The following is a 21,984-nucleotide window of genomic DNA, read 5'->3' as shown; positions in this document are numbered from 1 at the left end:
GGCTGAAAGAGTCGTTTGGCAAAAAGTTTCATTGGCCAAAAGGGCCATTTGGCCGGAAGGGTCGTATGGTTAAAAGGGTCGTTTGACCGAAATGGTCATTTGGCTGAAGGTCTCAATTGTCATTCCTCATTTCGCACTGTAAAAAATAAGAAGCACGAAGTGAGTAGTGAGACGTCTCACTACTCACTTCGCGCTCCTCATTTTTTTACAGTAAATGGAGCGCCTCATTTCTCACTTCTCACTGTAAAAAGAAGAAAGCGAGAAATGAGTAGTGAGACGTATCATTGTCTCACTACTCATTTCGCGCTTCTCTCTTTTTACAGTGAGAAGAGAAAAATGAAGAGTGATAAGTGAGACGTCCCTCTCATTCCTAATTTCTCATTTTTCAAATTACCTATTCGGCCAAATGACCCTTTCGGCCAAATGACCCTTCGGCCAAATAACCCTTTCGGCTAAATGGCCCTTTCGGTCAAATGACCCTTTCGGCCAAATGACCCTTTCGGCCAAATGACCCTTTCGGCCAAATGACCCTTTCAGCCTAATTACCCTCTCGGCCAAATGAAAAAGAACTCGATGCCCATTGTCCTAGGCTGAACTGTCTGCTGGAAAAGAATCGAGATAGGGATTAAAATATGTACTAACGTGCCTTTAATGAGATTACTCTCCGTGACGGGTCTAAATATCGGGACCTCGCAATCATGCTCCTGCGAAACAAGAACAAGCAGTATTGGAACCGATATTGTATTGTTTCTCAACCTGTTAGTTGTTACAATCATTCTAATAGCAGGTGGCAGTGGCACACTCGAACAGGAATAAAAAAAAACTGTGTAGGTAAAAACACTAAAAATTTACGATTTTGACAAACTTTAAATTTACAATATTTATTTTTTTTGTGAAGGATTACCCCTCTCAGGGTTGGGAAAAATATTCACGAGATCAAATTTACGAAATACAATTGACATTAAAGCCATCATTCATAATATTTTAATTATTTTGTTAGTCAAAATGAGGTACCTCTTCGCTTTACCAAACGTTTATTCATTTTAAATATTCTGTGTTTAAATTAATGTATACCACAACCACTTGGTCTTTAAACCTAATATTATGATTGTAATCATCAACCTACTCCGTTGCATGTAACGAACTGCAGTCCGAACCAACAATAAACCATTCCTTGCCAGAAAGAATGACTAATTCAAACCGTGATGTTTTCCGTTTTGTTTGGTTTGTTTAATGAACACATTGGCAATTCTCAACAACTGCTAATAAGCGCTGGCACTAATCGAACTTCGAATGACAATCACGAGATGCGCAGCCTTTCACACTTGGTGGCGCCCAGTTGTTGTATTGTTGTGGTTGTGCTCCGAATGATAAAAGTGTAAACGGTCCGCAAAGGGGAAATTGTCGATAATTCAATGAATCTTATTTAGGAAAAAATGGCAAAAAATCACTGTTTATATTATTTTTACAATCACTAAATTTGTTACCACGTTATCAAATTATCGATCTGTTTGCTTAAAAAACACAATTGTGATTTATTTGAACAAAAATATGTAATTAGAATTCTGCACAACTCGTTGCATCCCCTTCTTCGTGGCTTTAATGGGAACGATACACTGTTTGCAGAAAAATTCCACAATTTTTCCGAGTCGTTCATCAAGCTGCCACCTTGAATTTGTTCTCATTAGCATCTCCAACACCCCGCTTGTTAGAATTTGCATATGTCTGCGCTCCAATTAACGACGCGCTTTGACGGCCAAAGTGGACCGACTGAATTTCGAGTTACGGTCGTTCGGAAAATTATGCAATTCGGTGTTGTTGCCTCTCTTGGTGTATGCAAATCCGTGCATCACTACTTGCATAAGATGGAGCAATATCCGCCTTATCGGCGCTAAATTGAAAACCCCTTGGGATACGCGTTTGCAAACACAACCACGTAACCGGTTGAAGTTTGGTGCAACTAGAAGACAACATGAGCAGAGCATAGTTCTCTGAGGATTTAACGGCGATGCTTGCTCCCTCCGTTTATCTGTGATAAGAGGCCCCGATTGGTGTGGGTGTGGGGTAAAATGTCGTAACACTGCCACAACTGTTGGAGAGTTGCCAAACGAACGAGACGACATGAGTCACTTTTTCCGGCGGTACTCTGCTGATGCTCGTTGAAATCAAGCTAAACCAGTTGCATTAATTTACACACGATGATTTGGTTCAATCTGTGGCTTCCACAAGAAGGGTGGTGGCAGCAATTGTTGTGGAAGGCGTTATATTAGCTCGTTAATTGCAATTATTAAAAAAAAAACGATGTAATCCTTCTACAGTGAATGGAACCCTTCTTACACTTTTGAAAGATGCTGAGTACCCAGTTTGTCGAAGGGAAATTCTTTCGAATTTTCGGATTTCCGAAGGGAACTTCTTCCGAATTTCCGAATGGAAATTCTTCCAAATTTCCGAAGGAAAATTCTTCCAAATTTCTGAAGTGGAATTCTACCGAAATTCCGAAAGTTCTTCCGAATCTTCGTAGCGAAATTCTTCCGAATTCCCGGAGGAAAATTCTTTCCAATTTACGGACGGAAGTTTTTCCAATTTTTTGGAGGGAAATTCTTCCGAATATCCGAAGGAATTTTTTCCGAATTTCCGAAGGGAAATTCTTTCGATTTTCGAAGGGATTTTTTTCGAATTTCCGGAATTCAGAAGGGAAGTTTTTCCGAATTTTATTCTCCCTAATTTTCGAAGGGTCACTCTATCGAATTTTTGGAAGGATATTCCCTCGAATTAACTTTATCAATAGTGAAAATCGTCAATCTTTGAACTGATAAAGATTAAAAGCAATGTAATCATTACCATTTTAATTCTTATTCATTGACTTTAATGAATTGTCACCTTAAAAAGCCGATCATATTTAATGCGCTACAAAGATCTTTTGCTCTAAACTATAAATTTGGTTCAAAATATGTATCAACAGGTTGAAACTTTATTCTACCAAAATGAATATTTTGTCTTGACACCTACGACTAATGTATAAACTGGCAACTCTTAACCGGTTACCACTACCTACTTACCAATATTTTTTTCTGACGCCCCAAACACGCCCTTCTGCTCCCATTCTGCAGCACGTTTCAGCTGACCACGTTCTCTGCTGCTGCACACCTTTCGCTTGCTGCTCAATGTGTGTCGTCTGCATGAACGAACATCTCTAACCACACAACGACGACGATGACGACGACCCCGGCAAGCATTTACCGTCTCAAACCGACGACGGCAAGACACTGTTAGTCCGGTATCGCATCGTCGACGGTGGGGTGATTGTCGTCGGTCTCGGTGCCAATCCGGTTGATCTGCTGGAAAAAGCTGAATATTCGATTAATACCACGTAGACAGTTTTCCTTGGCGGAATTCCGTTAGATTTGTGGCCAGTGCCATTCCGCAGCTACCCCATCGTGGATGTTGCAGTTTTAATACCAATTCGCCAGATCTGTGTGTGATAATAGCTGTGTGGTCTTGTGTACGGACAAACGGTGCGGTGCCACTATTTTCACTCGACGCATTCGAGCACTATTCTGCTCGAATTAAAGCGCTCTAGTGGTCAATCGTTGTTTCAATTTTAGAATCCATCTGTGACATGAAGTGCTGTGCCCCCATTATTACACGCAACGTTCGTGAAAGGTTGAAGAAAAATCGAGTGTCACGGGACCTGTTCCTATGAAACTGGAGACCGATATCTACCCAGATGTGATGCAGCGCTGTGGGTTGATACCGTCATCAAAATAGAATCAAAATGTCACGCGAATAATGTGGTAGTGAGCTCCCCATCGCCTCACACTCACCAGTAGCAACAACGGCAAGTGTTGTAGTGGTGTGTTGACTGAAATTCGCCTCACGTCGCGTCGCTCCGAACCACCCACTTTTCGGGCGCAGCAATTTCAAAACATAAACATTCCAGCAAAGCTTTGAAAACGGTTCGCGTGCGTTTGGGTGCAGAGTGTGAAAAAATCGATCCTACCGGCGGCGTCTGCTAGTCCGTCAAACGTAGAGCAACGTTTGACCTTTCCTTCGTTTTTGCACGCAGACGAACGGGCGAGCGGCGGCTGTTGTTGCTGCTTCTATCCCTGCCTCTGCCATGTGGTACCTCATAGTGGTAGCAGTTTCGGCTGCGTTTTATCTGGCAACGCGTCGATGGGGTCGTGCGGTTTACTATCACCGGTGGGGACGGTGGCTACCCTTTAGGCGGGCACTGCTCAGCAAGAGCCGACCACCGACGCCGCCGATTGGTGTTGGCGATGGCACCAGCGATGATTCCAGTATCGGTGACGAAACCGCTAACCTGTTGCCGGTGATCAAGGACGATTACGACGATGGGAAACTGCACACGGTAAGGAATCATTGGACGCGGGCGGGGTGGTGAATGTTTTTCTTTCCTATAGACTCGATGAGGCGTTGGTTTAATGGGAACGCACGGTCGTTTGTGGGGTGCACTTTTGTGGTGGAGCAAACAATGTTTTATCACTACCGTGTAGGACCAAACTGAACCGAAACCCATCAGTACATATTATGGTTTATAGGTTAAAATGTAATTATTTTGTACATGTATAACTTATTCGTTTACGTTCCTATTCTGTTGATTCTGTTTCATCCAATTGATTTACATGATAATTCTGGATAAAGAATGGTTCAATACAATAAATTGTCAACTAATGGCTTTTCAATATAAGTTTTGAACTGATAACAATGACATTTTTGCCCAGCAATCAAATATAATTTGTATTGTAACGGTGGTCATATAGCTATAGCAATATAGCAATAGCCGAATGGACACATACTCGGGGGCACATTTTCCATACTTCATCGGCTGCTGTGGGATATTTGCTTGCCTTTTAATTACACCGACATTTGTTCAAAGGAAATTTGGTCTCAAAGCTCTTATTTTCCTCAGGGGCGTCTCGTGAACTTTTGGTACACCGGTTCTACCAGCCTGCTAAAAAAATATGCATCAAGCTGAGTGGTTTCGAATGAAAGTTGTGTATTTAATCTAATATTACAACCTTTTCTTGTGCAACGTAACCAAACATTAGAAAAAAATAAAAACAATTTAAATAGAAAGGATTTACAAAACAATACACAGCTTATTAATCTCTTTTGTTCCAAAAATGTTGCAATGTTGCACTTTAAATTTAAAACTCTCCTGAGTCGTCTGAAATCTAACTTGGTAACAGTTGACGATAACTGGATATTGCTCAGAATAGAGATCTTTCAAATCGGCTCTTTCCACCATTCGGTGCATCGCCTCTAGCATTTAAAAACTTTCACATATTTTGTTGTTATGAAAAAAATGTAATTAACCATTATTAGTATCATCATTTGATGCGACCCCAGTCCACTGAAATGTTTTCGAGTTATTTAGTTTTCAAAATTTTGTGAAAACTATGCCTTTTTCTTTAAGTTTTGATTATTTGGGGGAAAACATTAAATAATTCAATTTTATAATATCTTATAATAAACAAATTTTGATGTCTCTTTCGAAAACTCAAACATTAATTAAATATTGTTCTTGGTGCTGAATTGTTTATGATGCATAATCATCAGAACGAAAGCGTGCGCGGTGCGCCTTTCGGCAAAGCACAGCCAGACACTCAGACCGAGTCTAACCGAAGGTACGCCGCGCCGTTGATTGTTCTCGCAGCGCGTCGAACGGGTTGGACTCCTGCGCAACATAGCAGAACTTGCATCCAAACGTGCCATGCCTGCTTCGCATTCGAAAGAGGATGATGTGAGGAAAAGAAGAAAGCTGGCAACGCTCACGCTGGTTCTCCGCGCGCGGTGAACGAGTGAGCATACCTAGGAAGAAATTATTTCAAAACTTTTGTCAAAGCTTTCTATATGATGTGGAGTGCTGTTATCCGTCGGAAAAACACACATTTAGGTGCAATGCGACTGTTAGGGTAAAGAATGTATTTTGGACCACCCTTACGGGAGCTCTTATTTTGGACCACCAAGAGCAATTTGCACTCAGTGGTCCAAAATATGAACCTTCGAACTGGTGGTCCAAAATACCTCCCTTACCCTACTGTACGCCAAGCATGTGGCGATGTGTTGATCTGTCTACGCAATATTTTGTTTCGTTAGATATTAAACCATCATTGGAAGTATTACGTGGAACTTTATTTAAATATTTTACTGGGATTATTTGCCCTAATAATTAATAGCTTAGAAATTAATTGTAAAGAGTCAAGGACATTAGTTTCCTACTTCTGAGCTAAAAATGGTTACCTGTTCCATGAACAGGTAGGACGTATGGACGAGGCGCCTCTGATTTTCCTAATAATAAATTGATGTTTTTTTTTAGATCAGAAATCTTGTATCTAAAACCTTTAAATCGCACTGTAGTTGCAGCACTTCCTTATATACATAGAGCCGTAGCAACCCTTTCCAGTAGAAACGTTATCCAAACTAAAATGAAACCGATCCGTAAAGGAGAGATGAGGGGAAAACAGAATTATATCACAATCGTCATCGTTCTAAGGAATACAGATACAGTGTCGATCCGATTTTGTCACTCCCCGATTTTGTCTATCCCTGATTTTATCACGTTTTCGATCCGATTTTATCACGTCCCAATTTTGTCACGTCTTCAACCCGATTTTGTCACCACAAAAAAATTTAAAAATTTTAGTCGTTCTTTTTATTTTTGTAAATAATACCGCAAACAACAATGATTTTCATGAAATAACTTTCATCGCCTGTGGTTTATTATGAATCATTTTTGAGTACCTGTCAAGGATTTTTAAAGCCTTTTCGACAAGAAATAACGGGTATCGTTCACGCATTTTACCTTTCCAAGGCATAAACTGATTCATATTTGTGAAATGAATTGAAAAATTGAAAATATTTTTTTCCGGTTTTGTCACGTTCCCTACTTTATCACCCAAAAATCCGCCAGGGGGTAATAAAATCGGGATATTACTGTATTACATAAATCTAAAACTTCCTTGTTCGAACTCTGAAATGTGAATTAAATCTAAATTTATTAAGTTTTCATGGAAGTTCAAGTTACATAAATTGTTAAAACATAGAGTTAGAGTTCATGCCTGCGTTCGTGACCAGATATTTGAGAACAGAGAAGGGTCGTATGTCCGAAAGTCCTTCGGACGAAATCTGTTTGGCCGAACCAACCATGAGAAGGCCGAAACCAACTAGGGCATACAGCCAACTGGTCATGTGGCGGCTGAATAGGCAATTTGGCCGGAATAGTGTTTTGGCAGAAAGAGCTATTTGGCTGAAAATGCCATTTTGACCGAACAGGTCATATGACCAACAATGTCATTTAGCATAGCATAGCATGAACATCCGCACAAATCGTAGAATGGAGTAGCAAAGATAAACATATCTATTATTATCAAAGATTTCACCAAAATATTCAATGGGTCTACATTATTGAATATTTTGGCGAAATCTATGATAATAAATAATGTTTTTCTCTGCACACCTGGCCACGTCCTTACGAATGTTTTTATATTGTAATAGTCCTGTCATCTACTTAAGAAAGCGCTCGGAACCGAAACAGCTTTCATAGATGCAGGAGTTGAAAAAATGGCGGGAAATTATAATAAAATAAACATAAATGAAACAAATCGGAAAGAGCTGACCGATGTCTTGCTAGACTCGTCATAACAAGCTTCCTGTTGCTGAAGACACCCATGGCAAGAGTGGCATTGTTCAAGTTTTCGGTGGATTGAGTCTCACCCTGTTCCGATCAATTCCTCGAGAAGTCGCACTGTACTTCTTTGATTTCACGATACAAAATTGACAATAAGTATGTTTATCTTGGATTATTGTAGATTTATTCGGCCGTTCCAATCGTACTGATCCCGCGTAGCCACTAGCAGCGTCAATGAAGGTGTTTTAATACGTTCGATACTGCTTCCTAGCTCCACACGATTAATATACGGTCTGGTCTGAAGAGATGTGATGAACCGCATATTGATACTATGTAAACACTCGCGAAAGCCAGCAGATCGAAATTTAAAAGACGGAAAAATATAGAGCAGAATTTTTTTCGTCATATGACCAAGAATTTCATTTTGCCAAAATAACTATATGACGAAAAACATTTGACCAAATAGGTTGTTTAACAGAATAGACCTTTTCAGATCACGATCATGTTGTTTGATCGATAAGCCATATAAAACAAACACATTACAAAACCCATTCTTTTTAAATTTTATTTTATCTATCTTGTAACGATATCCATTTGACTGTTGTCTATATAAATAAAAACTTCAATCTATATGAACGAGGATCTTTTCAATCTGGACATGGAACAATTAGAAGACACATCAAAATCGTGGAGTTCCTCAACAGTCGTGAATGTACGAGTCATTAAAGTCATCGGCTCATGGTATCCAAAACCAGTTCGGTGAAACCTCGGTTGCAGTAGACAACCACTTTGTAGCATTCTTGGTGCAACACGGATGTGCAAAAAAGATAACGGCCAAGAGCAATCAAATTCTCCGTTCAAGAGCTTTGAAATGAAGTCTGCTTGCTGCATTCTTCGGCGTCGATCTAGCGTATCTAGTGGTGGATCACGCCAAGGTAAATTTCATAATGCTATCCTGGTGAACTTACGTTGTACACTCTCCATTATATATCTCTATGTTACCTGATAAAGCATCCAAACTTATAAGGCATTTTCCAAAAGCAGCACAGAGCTTTCAAGCAATGAGGGCGGTGAAGTCTTTTGATATTTTTGAGAACCCCAATTAACGATTACAGATCACATTAGGTTAAATGTAAGCTTGTAAACGAGCAACACTCCCACATCGCTGATATCTATCCGTTCTCTTCAAGAAAAAAAAAATTAATTGCATAATCATACAATGTGATTCGACATCACCGCAGTCATTAAACGATTGGTTAAACATTTTGGAAAGGGGCTCCGATAGTGCACCGATACAGTGGCAATAAACGGCAGAAGGAATACCGTCAGGGCCAGGCGAGAATTTGCATTTTATTGTTTTGGCAGCATTTGTCATCATAAGTGGTGTTATGTGAAGCGTGTCCAGGTCCACCAGATCGCGTGACACATCTAAGATGGCAGAGTCCAACTTACACGAAGTTACTAGCTCCGATGTAAACACCGATGAGAAATGAGCTGCAAACAGTTCACACTTCTCCGCACAGGTTGATGATTCAGCATTATCCAGGAAGACACTGGCAGGAGCTGTACAGATTTTCCTTATGGAGTTCACATAGTTCCAAAAGCTGCGAAGATTTCAACCTAGATTTTGTTTGGACTTGTAATACATATGACTTGTAGAGCGACGAGTTCAGGCTTCGATAGACATTACATGCAAGATGAAAGCTATGATTGTTTTCAGGAAAAAGGTGATGATGAAGCCTTCGTTGAAGGCCATTGCACTTTTGTTTTAATTTTTTTCAACAGTGTTGTGCTCCATGGAAAATAACGTGCTGATCGCCGGATCGGTACATCCATCCATTTTTCTATAACTTCTTTCCTTATTTTTGCTTCTCATTCCATATTTCTCACTTTTAATGTCTTATTCCAATTTTTTTTTAAAGTGTGAGGTGATCAATGACAAGTGAGAAATGAGAAACGAAAGTGAGAAATATAAATTAATAGTGATACTCCTCACTCCGCACAGTGATTAGTGAGTTTTGTCATTCGTGTTTTGATTATTCAAAACATAGAATGACCAACTCAGTTTTCTTCTTCATAGACTTACTCATTTGATTACCACTAACTATGGTAACTGCATGCCAAAAACATAATTAATCTTGATCATATTGACATTTTCCGCTAAAAGTGCCTCTCAATTGATCGTCGTTATTATGTCTACGTGTGCCTTTATTTAAATCATCAAAAATGTGTTCAGTGATTAGTGAGAAATGAGAAGTGACTTGCTCAAAAGTAAAATGGGACAAATATTTGTCAGCATTTTTCGGCCTAATCTGCATTGGCTTATTTTATCTATTGGTTAAATGTTTCTCTTGGTTTATCACAAAATCGGTTTAAGGTAGGTGCCTGAAAACTAGGCAAGACTTTTTTACGCTTTTTGTGAGTAAATAACGTATTTTGATCATAACTTCTGATTCCATAATACAATCTGTCCAATTGTCAATCGAAAACAATGGGAAAAGATTCTCCGTCGAATTCAACTTGTTGCAAGTGAGTTGTTTGAAATAAAGTGTTTGAAAAATGGGCTCATAAATACACACAACTGCACTCGAAAAATAAATCAGGCTCAGTTATGACGTCCACTACTTTTTGAGATTTCAAGACCCCCCTCCCCCTCTGTCACACTTTTTTGTATGCATTTTATATTTACTGTCACAAAATCTTAGACCCCCTCCCCCCTCTAAAACCTGTGACGTCATTTTTGAACGACCCCTTAGGCAGCTTGCATGCAAGAGCTCTGCCACAACGCAGACGCGCATCCATTGGAAGAAGCATACATGATCACTATGCCAAAAATTGAAGGCCCAACGATACCGCTACAGAGGTTCGTACAAAAGCTCGACACAATGATCGAAGGACTGTTTCCGCATCACGGTCTCCCACACCTTATTGTGAGGCGAGCATCAGTACGAATGAAGCCCATGTCACTAATAAGGAACTGGTCTCGACTGCAAAAAGCTTAAACGGTATCCTCAATCGGGTCTTGAAAATAGTGAACCGGGCGAATCCGGATGATGTAATGCCGTAGGGCAGTGCTGGGATGGAGCCCAAGGATCGTTTAGTGGGTAGCACCAATCACGGCCGGAGAAGTCCCATACTCTGGCACACTGCCGTATGGTACTATTAAATACGTGTGCTGGGCTAGTGGTTGATGCATAACTCCTTGTAAAAAAACACGAACATACATACACAGACTTCGCCTCAATTCGTCGAACTGAGTTAGTGTACGAGAAAGGCAAATAAACTCATTTTTTTACACGGTTGGTATTCTTTGATTTCCCGGTTAACCTGATCTTTCACAACTTTTTAAATACCTTCTGAATTTTCTTTGATTTTTTGTAAATTTTTTCATGGGGTTAACTCATAGTTTCATTTACGCTAAAGGTCGTAATCGACTAAAACCCACCCGTGTAAAAAAAGAACTGTGTGTAGAAGAAACATAAAAGTTATTTTGTTTGTACATTATCCAGGAACCTCGTAGTTATTGTTCTATTGACTTTGGCTTTTGATAGAGGAATCCCCTCGAAACTTCAAAATTCGCCCGGATAGAGAAGGAATCACTTTTGGTTTTGTCTTGCATTGCGCTTATCTGAAAAAAAGCATGTACTTTCGCTCTTTAACCGGATACTATTCGAATATGATGTTGAGTTCAAAACTATTATAAGCAAATAAACTCTGTAAAGATAAAAAAACAAATAGGTATAGTGAATGACACTCACCATTGTCGCAGTTTAAAATCATGTCAAAAATGTATGACAAACGAACCACTCCCAAGTAATAACTGCATCATTTTTATGAACACACGTTTTGGGGGGAATTTTCTGTCAGCCATAATTAAGCTGAAGTCAAACGCAATGGCACATGCAAAGTTCCTATTTTGTCGAATAAGGCACATGATCATGATCAATTTTCTAAGCGTGCCGTGGGACATGGGGTTTCTCCTAAAATCGTACATTGTCCACTTTATCACGCAACAAGTGACCCGAACAATAAACTACAGGATGTTATGACAAATCACGTACGATATTTCTTCAATCGGACTAACAAAACGTCGTTACGCATCGTTGCCGACGGGGACGCCCTTATCAGTCCCCATCATCATTGCATATAAGCGCACCAACAAACAACATCAAAATAGAGCATTTATCTGTGACGTTCGGATGAGCAATCGCTAGGCCATGGCGTCAAAACCCTAGCGCTGTGGGAACTAATCTAAACCGGTGGAGCCACGCATCGCACTATGGGGGATCCCCATACAAGCGAGCGGTCAAAAATAAAATTGGACTTTTAAAGTGATTTTCCACTTAGTTTTAGCTGTGTATGGTCGAAATAGCATGAATATACAATTTCCAACCCCCCCCCCCTTTGGGGATCGTCTATGAATTACGTAATTATTTTTTTCATAGGTTCGATTAACGTGACAAAGCAAACCTATTTGGGAAGTTGAAATTTCGTGCGTTTTCTTAAGGAGAAGGAAGGGGGCTGTACAAAACTAAGTTCAGCAATTTATGGACATTATGGCGGCGATCATGTTAAATGACATTAATTTCATGACATTCCGTGATATTTTTTGTTCTCACTCTCATGCCTCACAATTTGTATTTAGAACAATTTGTTTGACAAAGTACTAGGATCTGAAGGATCATAAAGCATTAAATGTTAATCAAATAATCAGAATTGAAAATAACTTTTGAAAAAGGGTATTAGCAAATTAGAAATCGCAATCCCATGACATTTTACGTGTACAAGTTATTCAAAAATGAGATTAATATATTCTCAAAAATGTGGACATTCATTGTGGAATGTAAGAATGCTCCATTCTTCCGAAAAGCAAAATTCTTTTAATTTAAATAACAACACTATTTGAATTACTTTTGATTTGTTTTCATGATTTCTACAAGTTATATACAGCATCATTCTTTTCTGTGTCAAGGTTTAAGTCTTCAATGATATTTTCTTCAATTCCATCAACGATGGAAGATGAGATAAATTCATCTAAAGTATTAGAAGATAAAGAACTTTTGAAAATCTTCAAATATTACAAAATTACGCATGGCATAAGAATAACTAAGTGAAAAATTTTTTTCCAACGTCTCCTCGTTATCCAAATCGAGCTTAAAATGGATCTGATTCATGTAAGGCACGAAGGAAAATGTCAACATTTGCCTCTCTTGATCATTTTCTTGCATTATGAGTTCTAAATTTCTTCAACTGTTTATATTGACTTTCCGCTGGTTGTTCAGCCAGTGAACCTCAAAGTGTAGATGAGTGAATAAATATTTCCCTACCATTAGCCAGACATTCATGAACACTAGCAGGAATTTCATACGCTCCGTTCTAACTAAGATATTGTTCGTCTTTACTTTTGCAATAAACATGTCGGGAATTATTGATTCCAGGAGATTTATAAATATTTACATATTATGAAATCTCATATTTAGTTCTCCATCAGTAGCTAATGAATAGCTCAGAAAATTAGGTTTAGAGAATGACTCAAACCACTCAAGCCCCAAACGCATTTCAGCGGAATGGCGACGGAAACGGTAAAATTTGACAGGAAATATATGAGCGAACTGTTAAATCCTTCCGTTACCGTTGTGCTGCATTGCATTGGGGGTTTTATTCATTTACTCCTTTGAAAAGTTAATTAAATGAGCTCAAATGGTTATAAATAAAGTCGAAGTTATTACCAATAAATGTATTTTGACCATACCCTTTGAGCGCATAGTTCAGTCTGACCCATTTTCAATAGGAAACGATGGGACTAGATTTCCCGTCGAATGAAACTTGTTGCGAGAAAATCGGACACAAATAAGTGTCTAAATGGCGATTGCGTTCTTTTGCGCACATACATACAGACGCGCATGCACACACATACAGACATCACCTCAATTCTTCGCGCTGAGTTAGTTGATATATACCACTAGGGGTCTCCGGGCCTTCTATCAAACATTCGTTTTTGGAATGAGCATTAACCTTGGAGTACGAGAGAGGCAAAACACGGTAAAAAACAAATGAAAAAAAATCAGAGTGACTTAACTCTGTTAATTGCAAATACTGGCAAGAAATTCTTTCGGGACATTTTAGTCGAAGCTTTGTCCTTGATGTGTATCATAAAAGAACCTGGGGATTCCTGAGGAAAAAAGTTCTTCACTATCAAAGTTGAAAATAGCGTCGTTTTTGAAAAAATATTGCTTCCGCATTTTTCAATTTTTTCACAGTGTAACCATTAGTTTTTGCACACCATTTAAAAGCTTATACAATAACCTTTGTAATGATGTATTAACATTGAAGAAAAAACATTTAAAAATATTTCAATAAATAGTTGAAAATAAAATATTTTTTCAGAAAATTTGCTAACTTTTTTACCCATTTCTGACTTTGCCACCTTATATCTTTGGAACTAGTGCACCTAGAGACTTCAAATTCAGAATTTCTCTTAATTAGAGTATTGACAATGGAGAGAAAATATTTTAAAATAATTCGGAAGACATGACATTTTCGATTAATGACCGCCCGAAATCCTATAGTGCATCGATTGCATCTTGCAAAATAAAGCCTGCGTGCAGCGGCTCTCGCTAACAGCAGTTTAATAGTAATTAATCATCGGACAAGATTTGCATTGCATTGTGCTTACATGCCCCCCGGGAATAGGCATCCAACCATACCGGGAGACGATTCCCTTGGGTATAGCGTAGTGATCGACCCTTATTGTATGATAATTGCCATTGGTGATGCGCTTCTTTGAATCGTGTATGATTTATGAAGAGTATCGATTAGTGAACAGGAAATGCGGCCGTTCATGTGAGTGGAAAAGTTTCCACTCGCAATCAGATGCAACGCGTGCTCATTAGTTTCGATTTGAGACTTCTATTTCTGTACGCCACGCAACTTGTCAAACAAACTTAACGCCTCACAAAGGTCAATCAGATGTCTTTCATCACTATTCGAAACAAGAAGGATCCGTTTCAACACCTAATAACCAAGACAAATATGCGTCTAAAAGGTGCGAACAAAGCGAGTCCGGCTCGGCGGACAAGGGCGCGAGATGCTCAGCGTGACATCGCCAGAGCGGGTCGTTTGATTGGAAAACCCTTTTTAGGGTGCGAACTTGGCGAACAATCTGGCTTCCTGCAACGGAGCCTGCTGCACACTATGGACCAGCGGCCTCAGCACCGCGAACCGTAAGCGTGATTTGATAAATGTGCGTCCACCTACCGATTTGACAATGTAATTAATTAGCGATAATTACAGAGTTCCCTCTCCGACGAAGTCGCGCTCGATAGCCGCCACAGCAGTGTCGAAGTTAGCGCGTGTTGATTTATGCAGCCAACGTAGATAAACAAAGTGAATGTGAAAAAGTGATTTGTCCGCGAAAAGGCGACGAACCACGTCCTCGTACGGTTTTGCTGCAGAATTTTTTTCCCTCTTCTCATTTGCTGATTTGGACTAGTCATGGATTACCTACTTATATTTTAGCATGACACTACATCAGAGATTTCCATTCTGCATATACGCTGACAGATTTATAGCTCCCCTGCTCGGCTGCGTACAGTCAGTCGATTTCATCACATCGCAAGAAGCAAAATCATGGAGACAAAAGTGAACCGGTTCAACTTCCTCGTCGTGAGAACCAGTCCTTCTGGGTTTACTCAATTTATCTCCCCGTTCGGTGTGCCAGCTCAGGTTAGCTGGCCCGGCTTGCTTAATGCGAAGCATCAATATAAAGTGGCGACTACAGCTCGAGTATGTCGAGATCGAACAACTTTGATAAGCGGTAGTTGGCGAGCTCGGCTCGCCGAACAACACCACTTATCTACATTAGGGGAATAATTCTGATTCGATTAGATTAGCATTCGACTACGTTAACACATTAATGTTATAATGCTCTAGATTTAACGGATTCTTCGGAAGTTTTTGAAGGTTGATGCGACTCTGATCGTACTTTCTGTGGAAGTTATAGATTTGTTTGATTTATCAGAATTTGCTCAATTTCTTTCTGATCAACCGACTTGTCTGGTTTGTTCAATTTATTGAATTTGACGAGTCCGCTTATTTAATTAGAAATTTTCTCGAGTTTGATTTCTTCAAATTTTCCATATTTGTTCAATTCAATACTGCTTCATCCAATTTGTATAGAATTCGAAAGTGTCAAAATTCTGTTAGGCACTTTTATTTTTTTATTTTCATTTTTTATAGGTGGTAGCTGGCGCTTGCGTTCCCGTTCATTATCGACATCTATCTTTTACGGCGATGTACTTTGGCGGTCATGGTCCGGTTTCCTCCATGGCGGTCTGCTGCTGCTCCGTACGCCAATCTCGTTGTAGGATGTCGGCTATTCTGGTCGTCACTCTTGTGACAACACTTCACTGTTCAGAGTTCTGGCATTCTTCGGACGATGTTATCGGTAGTAGTGTCCTTTCCGCATGCCTCCAACATCTCACTTCTCTTCACTTTAACCGGGGACCTGTGAACAAACTGTGCTTAACCGTTTCTGTCACGTCTGGATACGCGGACAGGTGGAAAAAATCGCATGCCCATACCTGTGCAGGTACCACATGAAGCATCCGTGGCCTGTTATTAACTGGGTCAAGCCATTGTTTAGCTCTATGTGGACATCAGCCTTTAGAAGAGCTGTGCCCCTGCCATTTGGCTACCGTTGCTGCCTTGATGTTCCTTCGGGTATTAACAATTCCCCGGGCGTAGCACACCTCGTCTTCCATGACCATCAAATTGATGGGGATCATGACCTCGAGTACACATCCCGAGCAAAGCTTGACATCAAATTGAAATCAAAATTTTGTGTCATGATATCTTGTCAAATCTTACTCCAATTGATCTCGTTTTGTATGGATTAACGGTTAACACAGCGGAAATGAGAGCATGTTTTTACACTGTGAAAACAGTGTAAACACTGATAATACATTTTGCTGTCAATGAAATCAACATGTTTACTAAATTTGATATCATTGGATTCTTAATTTGATATCAAAAAGAGTATTCAATTAGATTATTTTTCTGAGCATTCTTAACAACAACAGCATATTTTGTTTGCAGATGTCTTTTAATATTCATAAATAACACACTTTAGATAATCGACAGCAATTTGATGTAAAGCTGCTATTATTATAATAACTAAGGAATGCATAATGAAAACATGTTGAATGGTCTAATCAAAGCGGTCAAAGTTTGACTGTTTTGAAGCATCTTGTTATCTTCAAGATAACATGAGATCTTGACGTTTCATGCATTTTTAAGACATTTGGCGTAAAAAATTGGATTCTGAATTCCCGTACCCACTTCCTTGGGAATTTTTTTGTGCTTCAAAACAATCAAACTTTGACTGTTTTGATTAGACAGTCAAGTCCGATTGAGCTGAAATTGAGATGAAACTTTTGAGCACTGCCCGTTATTGAAATTCGAAAAGTCGATTTTCATTGGCACCCTTCTGTGCAGTAACGCACCTCGGCAGTGCTAAACACCGATTTACTTCATCTCCGAAAAACGAATTGCTCGCTCGACAATCCTCCCGTGTCATCCACGTTCGGCGACAGCCTGTTCAGGATTAACTGCTCCAGCAGCTGGCCTACAGTATCTATTAGATAGAATGGTCTGTACGCTGCGGGGTCTCCTGGTGGCTTGTCATGTTTTGGTAGCAGGACGATGTATTTTCCATATATCCGGGAATGTCCGCTCGTCCAGGCACCTCTGCATGACTCCTGACCATGTCCGAATGTTTAGGGTCAGCCTCGCCTTTGTGAATAGCTCGATGGTTCCTCCCTCATTTCCAACTAGCGAGCCATTTGCAATATTTTTCTAGCCATGAGGCAGGTGCTCTAAGGGCTGCAAGTTGCTCGTTCCACCAGTATACCGGTGGCCTGGAATTCTGCGGTCGCGCCGTTCTTGGCACGGTAGCGTCACATGCTTGTAACAGAACCGCAACCAGTTCATCACCGATTAGACTTTCCGTGTTTTCTCCCAGACCCATAAATTAACTGAACTGTCAAAATGGGCGACCATCCACGCTCGGGTTGTGGGAGAAGCTCCCCGGATGTCTCTGCTTTCCTTGCTGCTTATCCTGTACCGGATTGGCGAATGGTCACTATGGGTGTAACCATCGTCAACCCTCCACTGGACTGCAAGTCACCGTCCTAACTTGAACAGTGGAATGTTACGTCGATATCGATAAAAGGACTGCTACTCTGACAGCATACAGATATTAGAAGCAAAATATGAAAGAATATAATCAAACTGAATCACTCTCTTTGGTTACATAAATTTCGCGCCACCGAAAATTACGAATTAACTTAAATGCAAAACTCCCTTTCACTCTCTTGGAAAACATAAACAATGAAAGTAACTATTACCATATTTCCATAGATTTTTATTTCATGAAAGAGCGTCAAAGTATTATATACAAGCTGTTCATGTTTAAATAATGTTATTATTACACTTCCAATTCGAAAAACAGGAACAATATCCTTATAGCGCCTAGCCATCATTGTTTGCTATAATCTATAAGATTGAGAAATTTTGTTACAAAGCAAGCAAAGCAAACATACCCATTATGAGCGCTTGTAATGTGACAAGTGACCGGGAGCCATATGGTCTCTTGAAAATAAAAATGCTTCAATTTTTGCTTTTACATTTATTACGTTCACGAAAAACAATCAGTACTGCATACAAATTATTGACACTTCCAGTGAGAGAATTTTCTCTTTGAAGGAAGTGTTACTAATCTAGTTTTATATTTATAACCTTAAAACAAACATATTAGTTACATTCACTCAAGGATTTATGTTATCTTATTCGTTACGTAGGGTCATGCGCTAGTTCGTCCATAGCGCTAATTCCCGTCATATCAAATTCTAATTAACTGAATACACACAAATGATCATTTAAATAATCGAGCTTATCACCTGGCGAGATAGAAAAAAGTGTTCACTATGATCTGAACTCATTGCAATAACATTCCGGTGTTATTTTTATTCAAAACACTTCATATAATCTTTGCGATTCAGTATATTTGCAACTTTACCTACCTTATCCGTACGGCGAAAGAAAATTCAACAGCTTCCACTCCTAGCTAACGCACGTAGCATTGTCATCAAAATGGAAGCATGTTTGTTTTCCACTACGCACTGAATCAGGAGAAAATCTTTCACTACACTGATATTTTTTTCGCGAAGAAAATCCCGAAACCCGATAAAATGAACTTTTTTTTCCTAACTCCATAAATTTTTATATCTTTTTTCTTCGTCGCCTTGTTTACTGTCTGAGAACGCGTTGCTAAACTGCAAAACTCTTCGTTGATCATGCTATTCATTACTGAATAATCTGATTGCCGTCGAGTTATGAACTATCTACCAATTCCAAGCCTGCATGGTGGGCCTGGCCGTTTTAATATTTGTGTCATATTTATGATATGCTGCAAATATCAATGCTGACAAGAAAATGTTCGGAAATCCAAAAATATCCAGAAATACCAAAAATCAATTTGTTCGATAAATATGGTACAGGTAGGGGTTCCATTTTTCCTGGGAATCAACTTCCCGGGAAACGAGAAATAAAATGTGAAATTCCCGGGATTTCCGGGAATAGAAATAAAATAATTATGCTTAATAACTTAGGATAAAAATATGCTCTCGACTCCAAGGGATTGATACTTGCTACATTGTGCAAAAATGATTAAAGAGTTGTTGAAAAGTCTGAAAATTTAAAATTTAAGTGTTACCTTTGTCTGCAAAATGTTCGCTATGCCATGAGCATCAGATGGCGAAGTTTTAGCACCTGCTCTCGTTAGAGAGTAATATGTGCTGTGTCCAGATGATTCCTTGATTCTTCCTTGATATGAAGGAGAAGACGGCTTTGACAAGATTTGTTCTGTTATTGCCGGAAGGTTTCTAACATCAACCATTCTGGTACTCGTCCGTATATTTTTTTAATGCAAACAATATTCTGGTCAAATTTGATTTATAATACGAACCTTTATACGAACACTTGAGCCTTTGAATTTGAAGTGTGTTAAATGTTTTTTTTCATAAGCGATCAAATACTTTCAGACAAGCGTTTTATGGTCGTACCTTAAAAATCATAACTATCAATATTAAATGATTCTTTCTGTCAAACTTTGTTTGAAATTCCGAGCAGCACTAGAAACGCATAAAATTGCATAAGTTTGGCGAGTTATAGTAAAGACCTTATAGTAAAGACCTAAAATATGTTAACTTTTGTACTTTGACATATCCATACAGTAAATTCTCAATAATTCATTGTAATTTAGAAAAAGAAGACATATATCAAAACAAAAATGAATGTTCGGAACATGAGTCTGTTTGGAACACGTATCGGGGTTTGAATCAAACAGTCTTAAAAATAAACCTCTGACAATAAACCTACCAAAGCCGTCACTGCCCTTGCTTAAATATCTGCGACTGTCTGCACAGTTAAATAACTTTGTTCTTGCTATTGAAAAATTTCATCAAATATTAGATTTTTATTTCGACTTCGTAATGCCCGGTGATTGGGCCTACTAAATAAATAAACGACCGATGGAAACTTATGCTTTGCTTTGCCTCCCTTCAACACGCATTAGGGTTGAACCGTACAGTACTGTAGCATCTACAGATAAAAACTTTTTTTTTATAATATGGGGAGTATTCTACAGGTATACCTCGATTATATGGACCCTCGATTATATGGACCTTCGATTATATGGACTTCGATTATATGGACTTTTTACCTCGATTATATGGACTTTTTTTCCAGCTCAATTTTATTTCGTGTTTTGGGAGTTTGAAAAGCTGTTAAATATTCCACGTCATATTTTACATTGATTCTATATTTATTAAGGTGCACTGGGGCAAATTAGGGCCAGTATGGCATGTTTTTGAAGCTATATATGAAAGCGCATACTAAATCATATGGTCCGCTGCTTAGATTGATTAACCATTTTTACATTGCAACTTTCATTGTAATTGTGTATTTCATTCATCAACAAAATCCACGGCCACGTCCTTACAAATATGTGGGTGATCTCTGATACAAGAAAACGTGAACCGGCTCGTCAGTCTAACAGTATGGGAAGCAAGTGATGAGATGAGATTGCCGTATTTAGCTGTTAGACCTTTACTTCCAACCTTTTTCTGCTTTTGGTGCGTGGAATTGAGTGTAGAAAAACGGATGACGCATTACCATCCAGCAAATCTTTTAGCAGTATGTCCAAGAAACTGAAAGAGTTTTTTTTTCAAATGACTGCTACCAGCGATCGTAATGCTCACTTATACCCACGAGCAGAAGATGCTCACTCACATGCATATTTTCGCCGGGAAATTATTTTGCGGAAAAGAAAAAAAGGCCTGGTGAGAGATTACTATTTTCCCCCCACTGTCAATGCCGCGAAAATCTGCAAAAAAAGTTATCGAATATCCCAGTTCTTAATGCTGTTTAAAGAAGATTACAAATGGTGCAGGCAGTAAGAATTATTTCAATTTAATGATGAATTTACATAGGAAGGATTCAATTGCGACAATATAATCAAAAATATGCTCAGTTAAAATTTCCAATCATTTTAACCGTGACTTCTGGTTACGGTGTCCAGTTCTTCATTCCGTTGTTCAGTTAAAAATTGACTGCCAATAATAAAAGCACACAGGTACATAGTCCAAAATATAAATCTTGATATCCACTTTGCAGGTGTGGATGCAATTGACACTGGTAAAAAATGTCACTGACAGGCGAATCTTTATTTACATGCATTTAAATTAATTGTAAGAATCCCCATCAACCGCAACTTGTTGCAAGCGGATCGGTTTAAAAGTGTCAGACAAGAGTGATTGTTTATAGCCGTTTTTTTTGCATATATAGTATTTCGGCCATAACATCATTACTTCGTTTGCTAAAAGAGGTAGGCACTGTATTTAGAATTTTTAAATAAGTGTAATTTTGTGTTCACAAGCTTGATGAAGTCTTCATTACTTCTGTGTCTCTGTACCGTGTACTACGAGGCCATTCGAAGGATGCTCCATGACAAACCAAAATCGAGCGTGACGCCACGCAAAACCGTTTACAACGCGTAACGCCCGGATGAACATACTTGAGAATTGTGGCTCCGCAAATTGTCACACACGACTGAGCCTACCAAATCAATGAACTGGTTAAAAAAGTCTTCATTACTAACGTAATCTTAGAACGGTGTGCAAACTAGCGACTGAAAAACGGTTACGATCTCATAAAAATCAAAATTTTCTGAATCATCATGAAATGGGCCCAAACGTGCGGATATTTTCTTATAA

General features: G+C 39.0%; 1 protein-coding gene across 9 annotated transcripts in view; it reads left to right on the top strand.

The window, feature by feature from the left end:
• Positions 1-21,984, top strand: part of LOC134227993 (TLD domain-containing protein 2) — a 671,450-nt gene that overhangs the window by 578,527 nt on the left and 70,939 nt on the right. Inside the window, exon 1 of one of the 9 annotated variants that reach the window (XM_062709744.1) lies at positions 3,287-4,369. The exons of the other annotated variants lie outside the window; for them this stretch is intronic. Coding sequence (XP_062565728.1) covers positions 4,118-4,369 — 252 coding nt within the window. The 5' untranslated portion in view covers positions 3,287-4,117. Of the gene's footprint in view, positions 1-3,286; positions 4,370-21,984 lie in introns of those variants that run through there. 9 annotated transcript variants of the gene reach the window in all.

Source organism: Armigeres subalbatus, chromosome 3, assembly GCF_024139115.2.
Source record: "Armigeres subalbatus isolate Guangzhou_Male chromosome 3, GZ_Asu_2, whole genome shotgun sequence".
Lineage (NCBI taxonomy): Eukaryota > Metazoa > Arthropoda > Insecta > Diptera > Culicidae > Armigeres > Armigeres subalbatus.
This window is presented reverse-complemented; position numbering and strand designations above follow the sequence as displayed.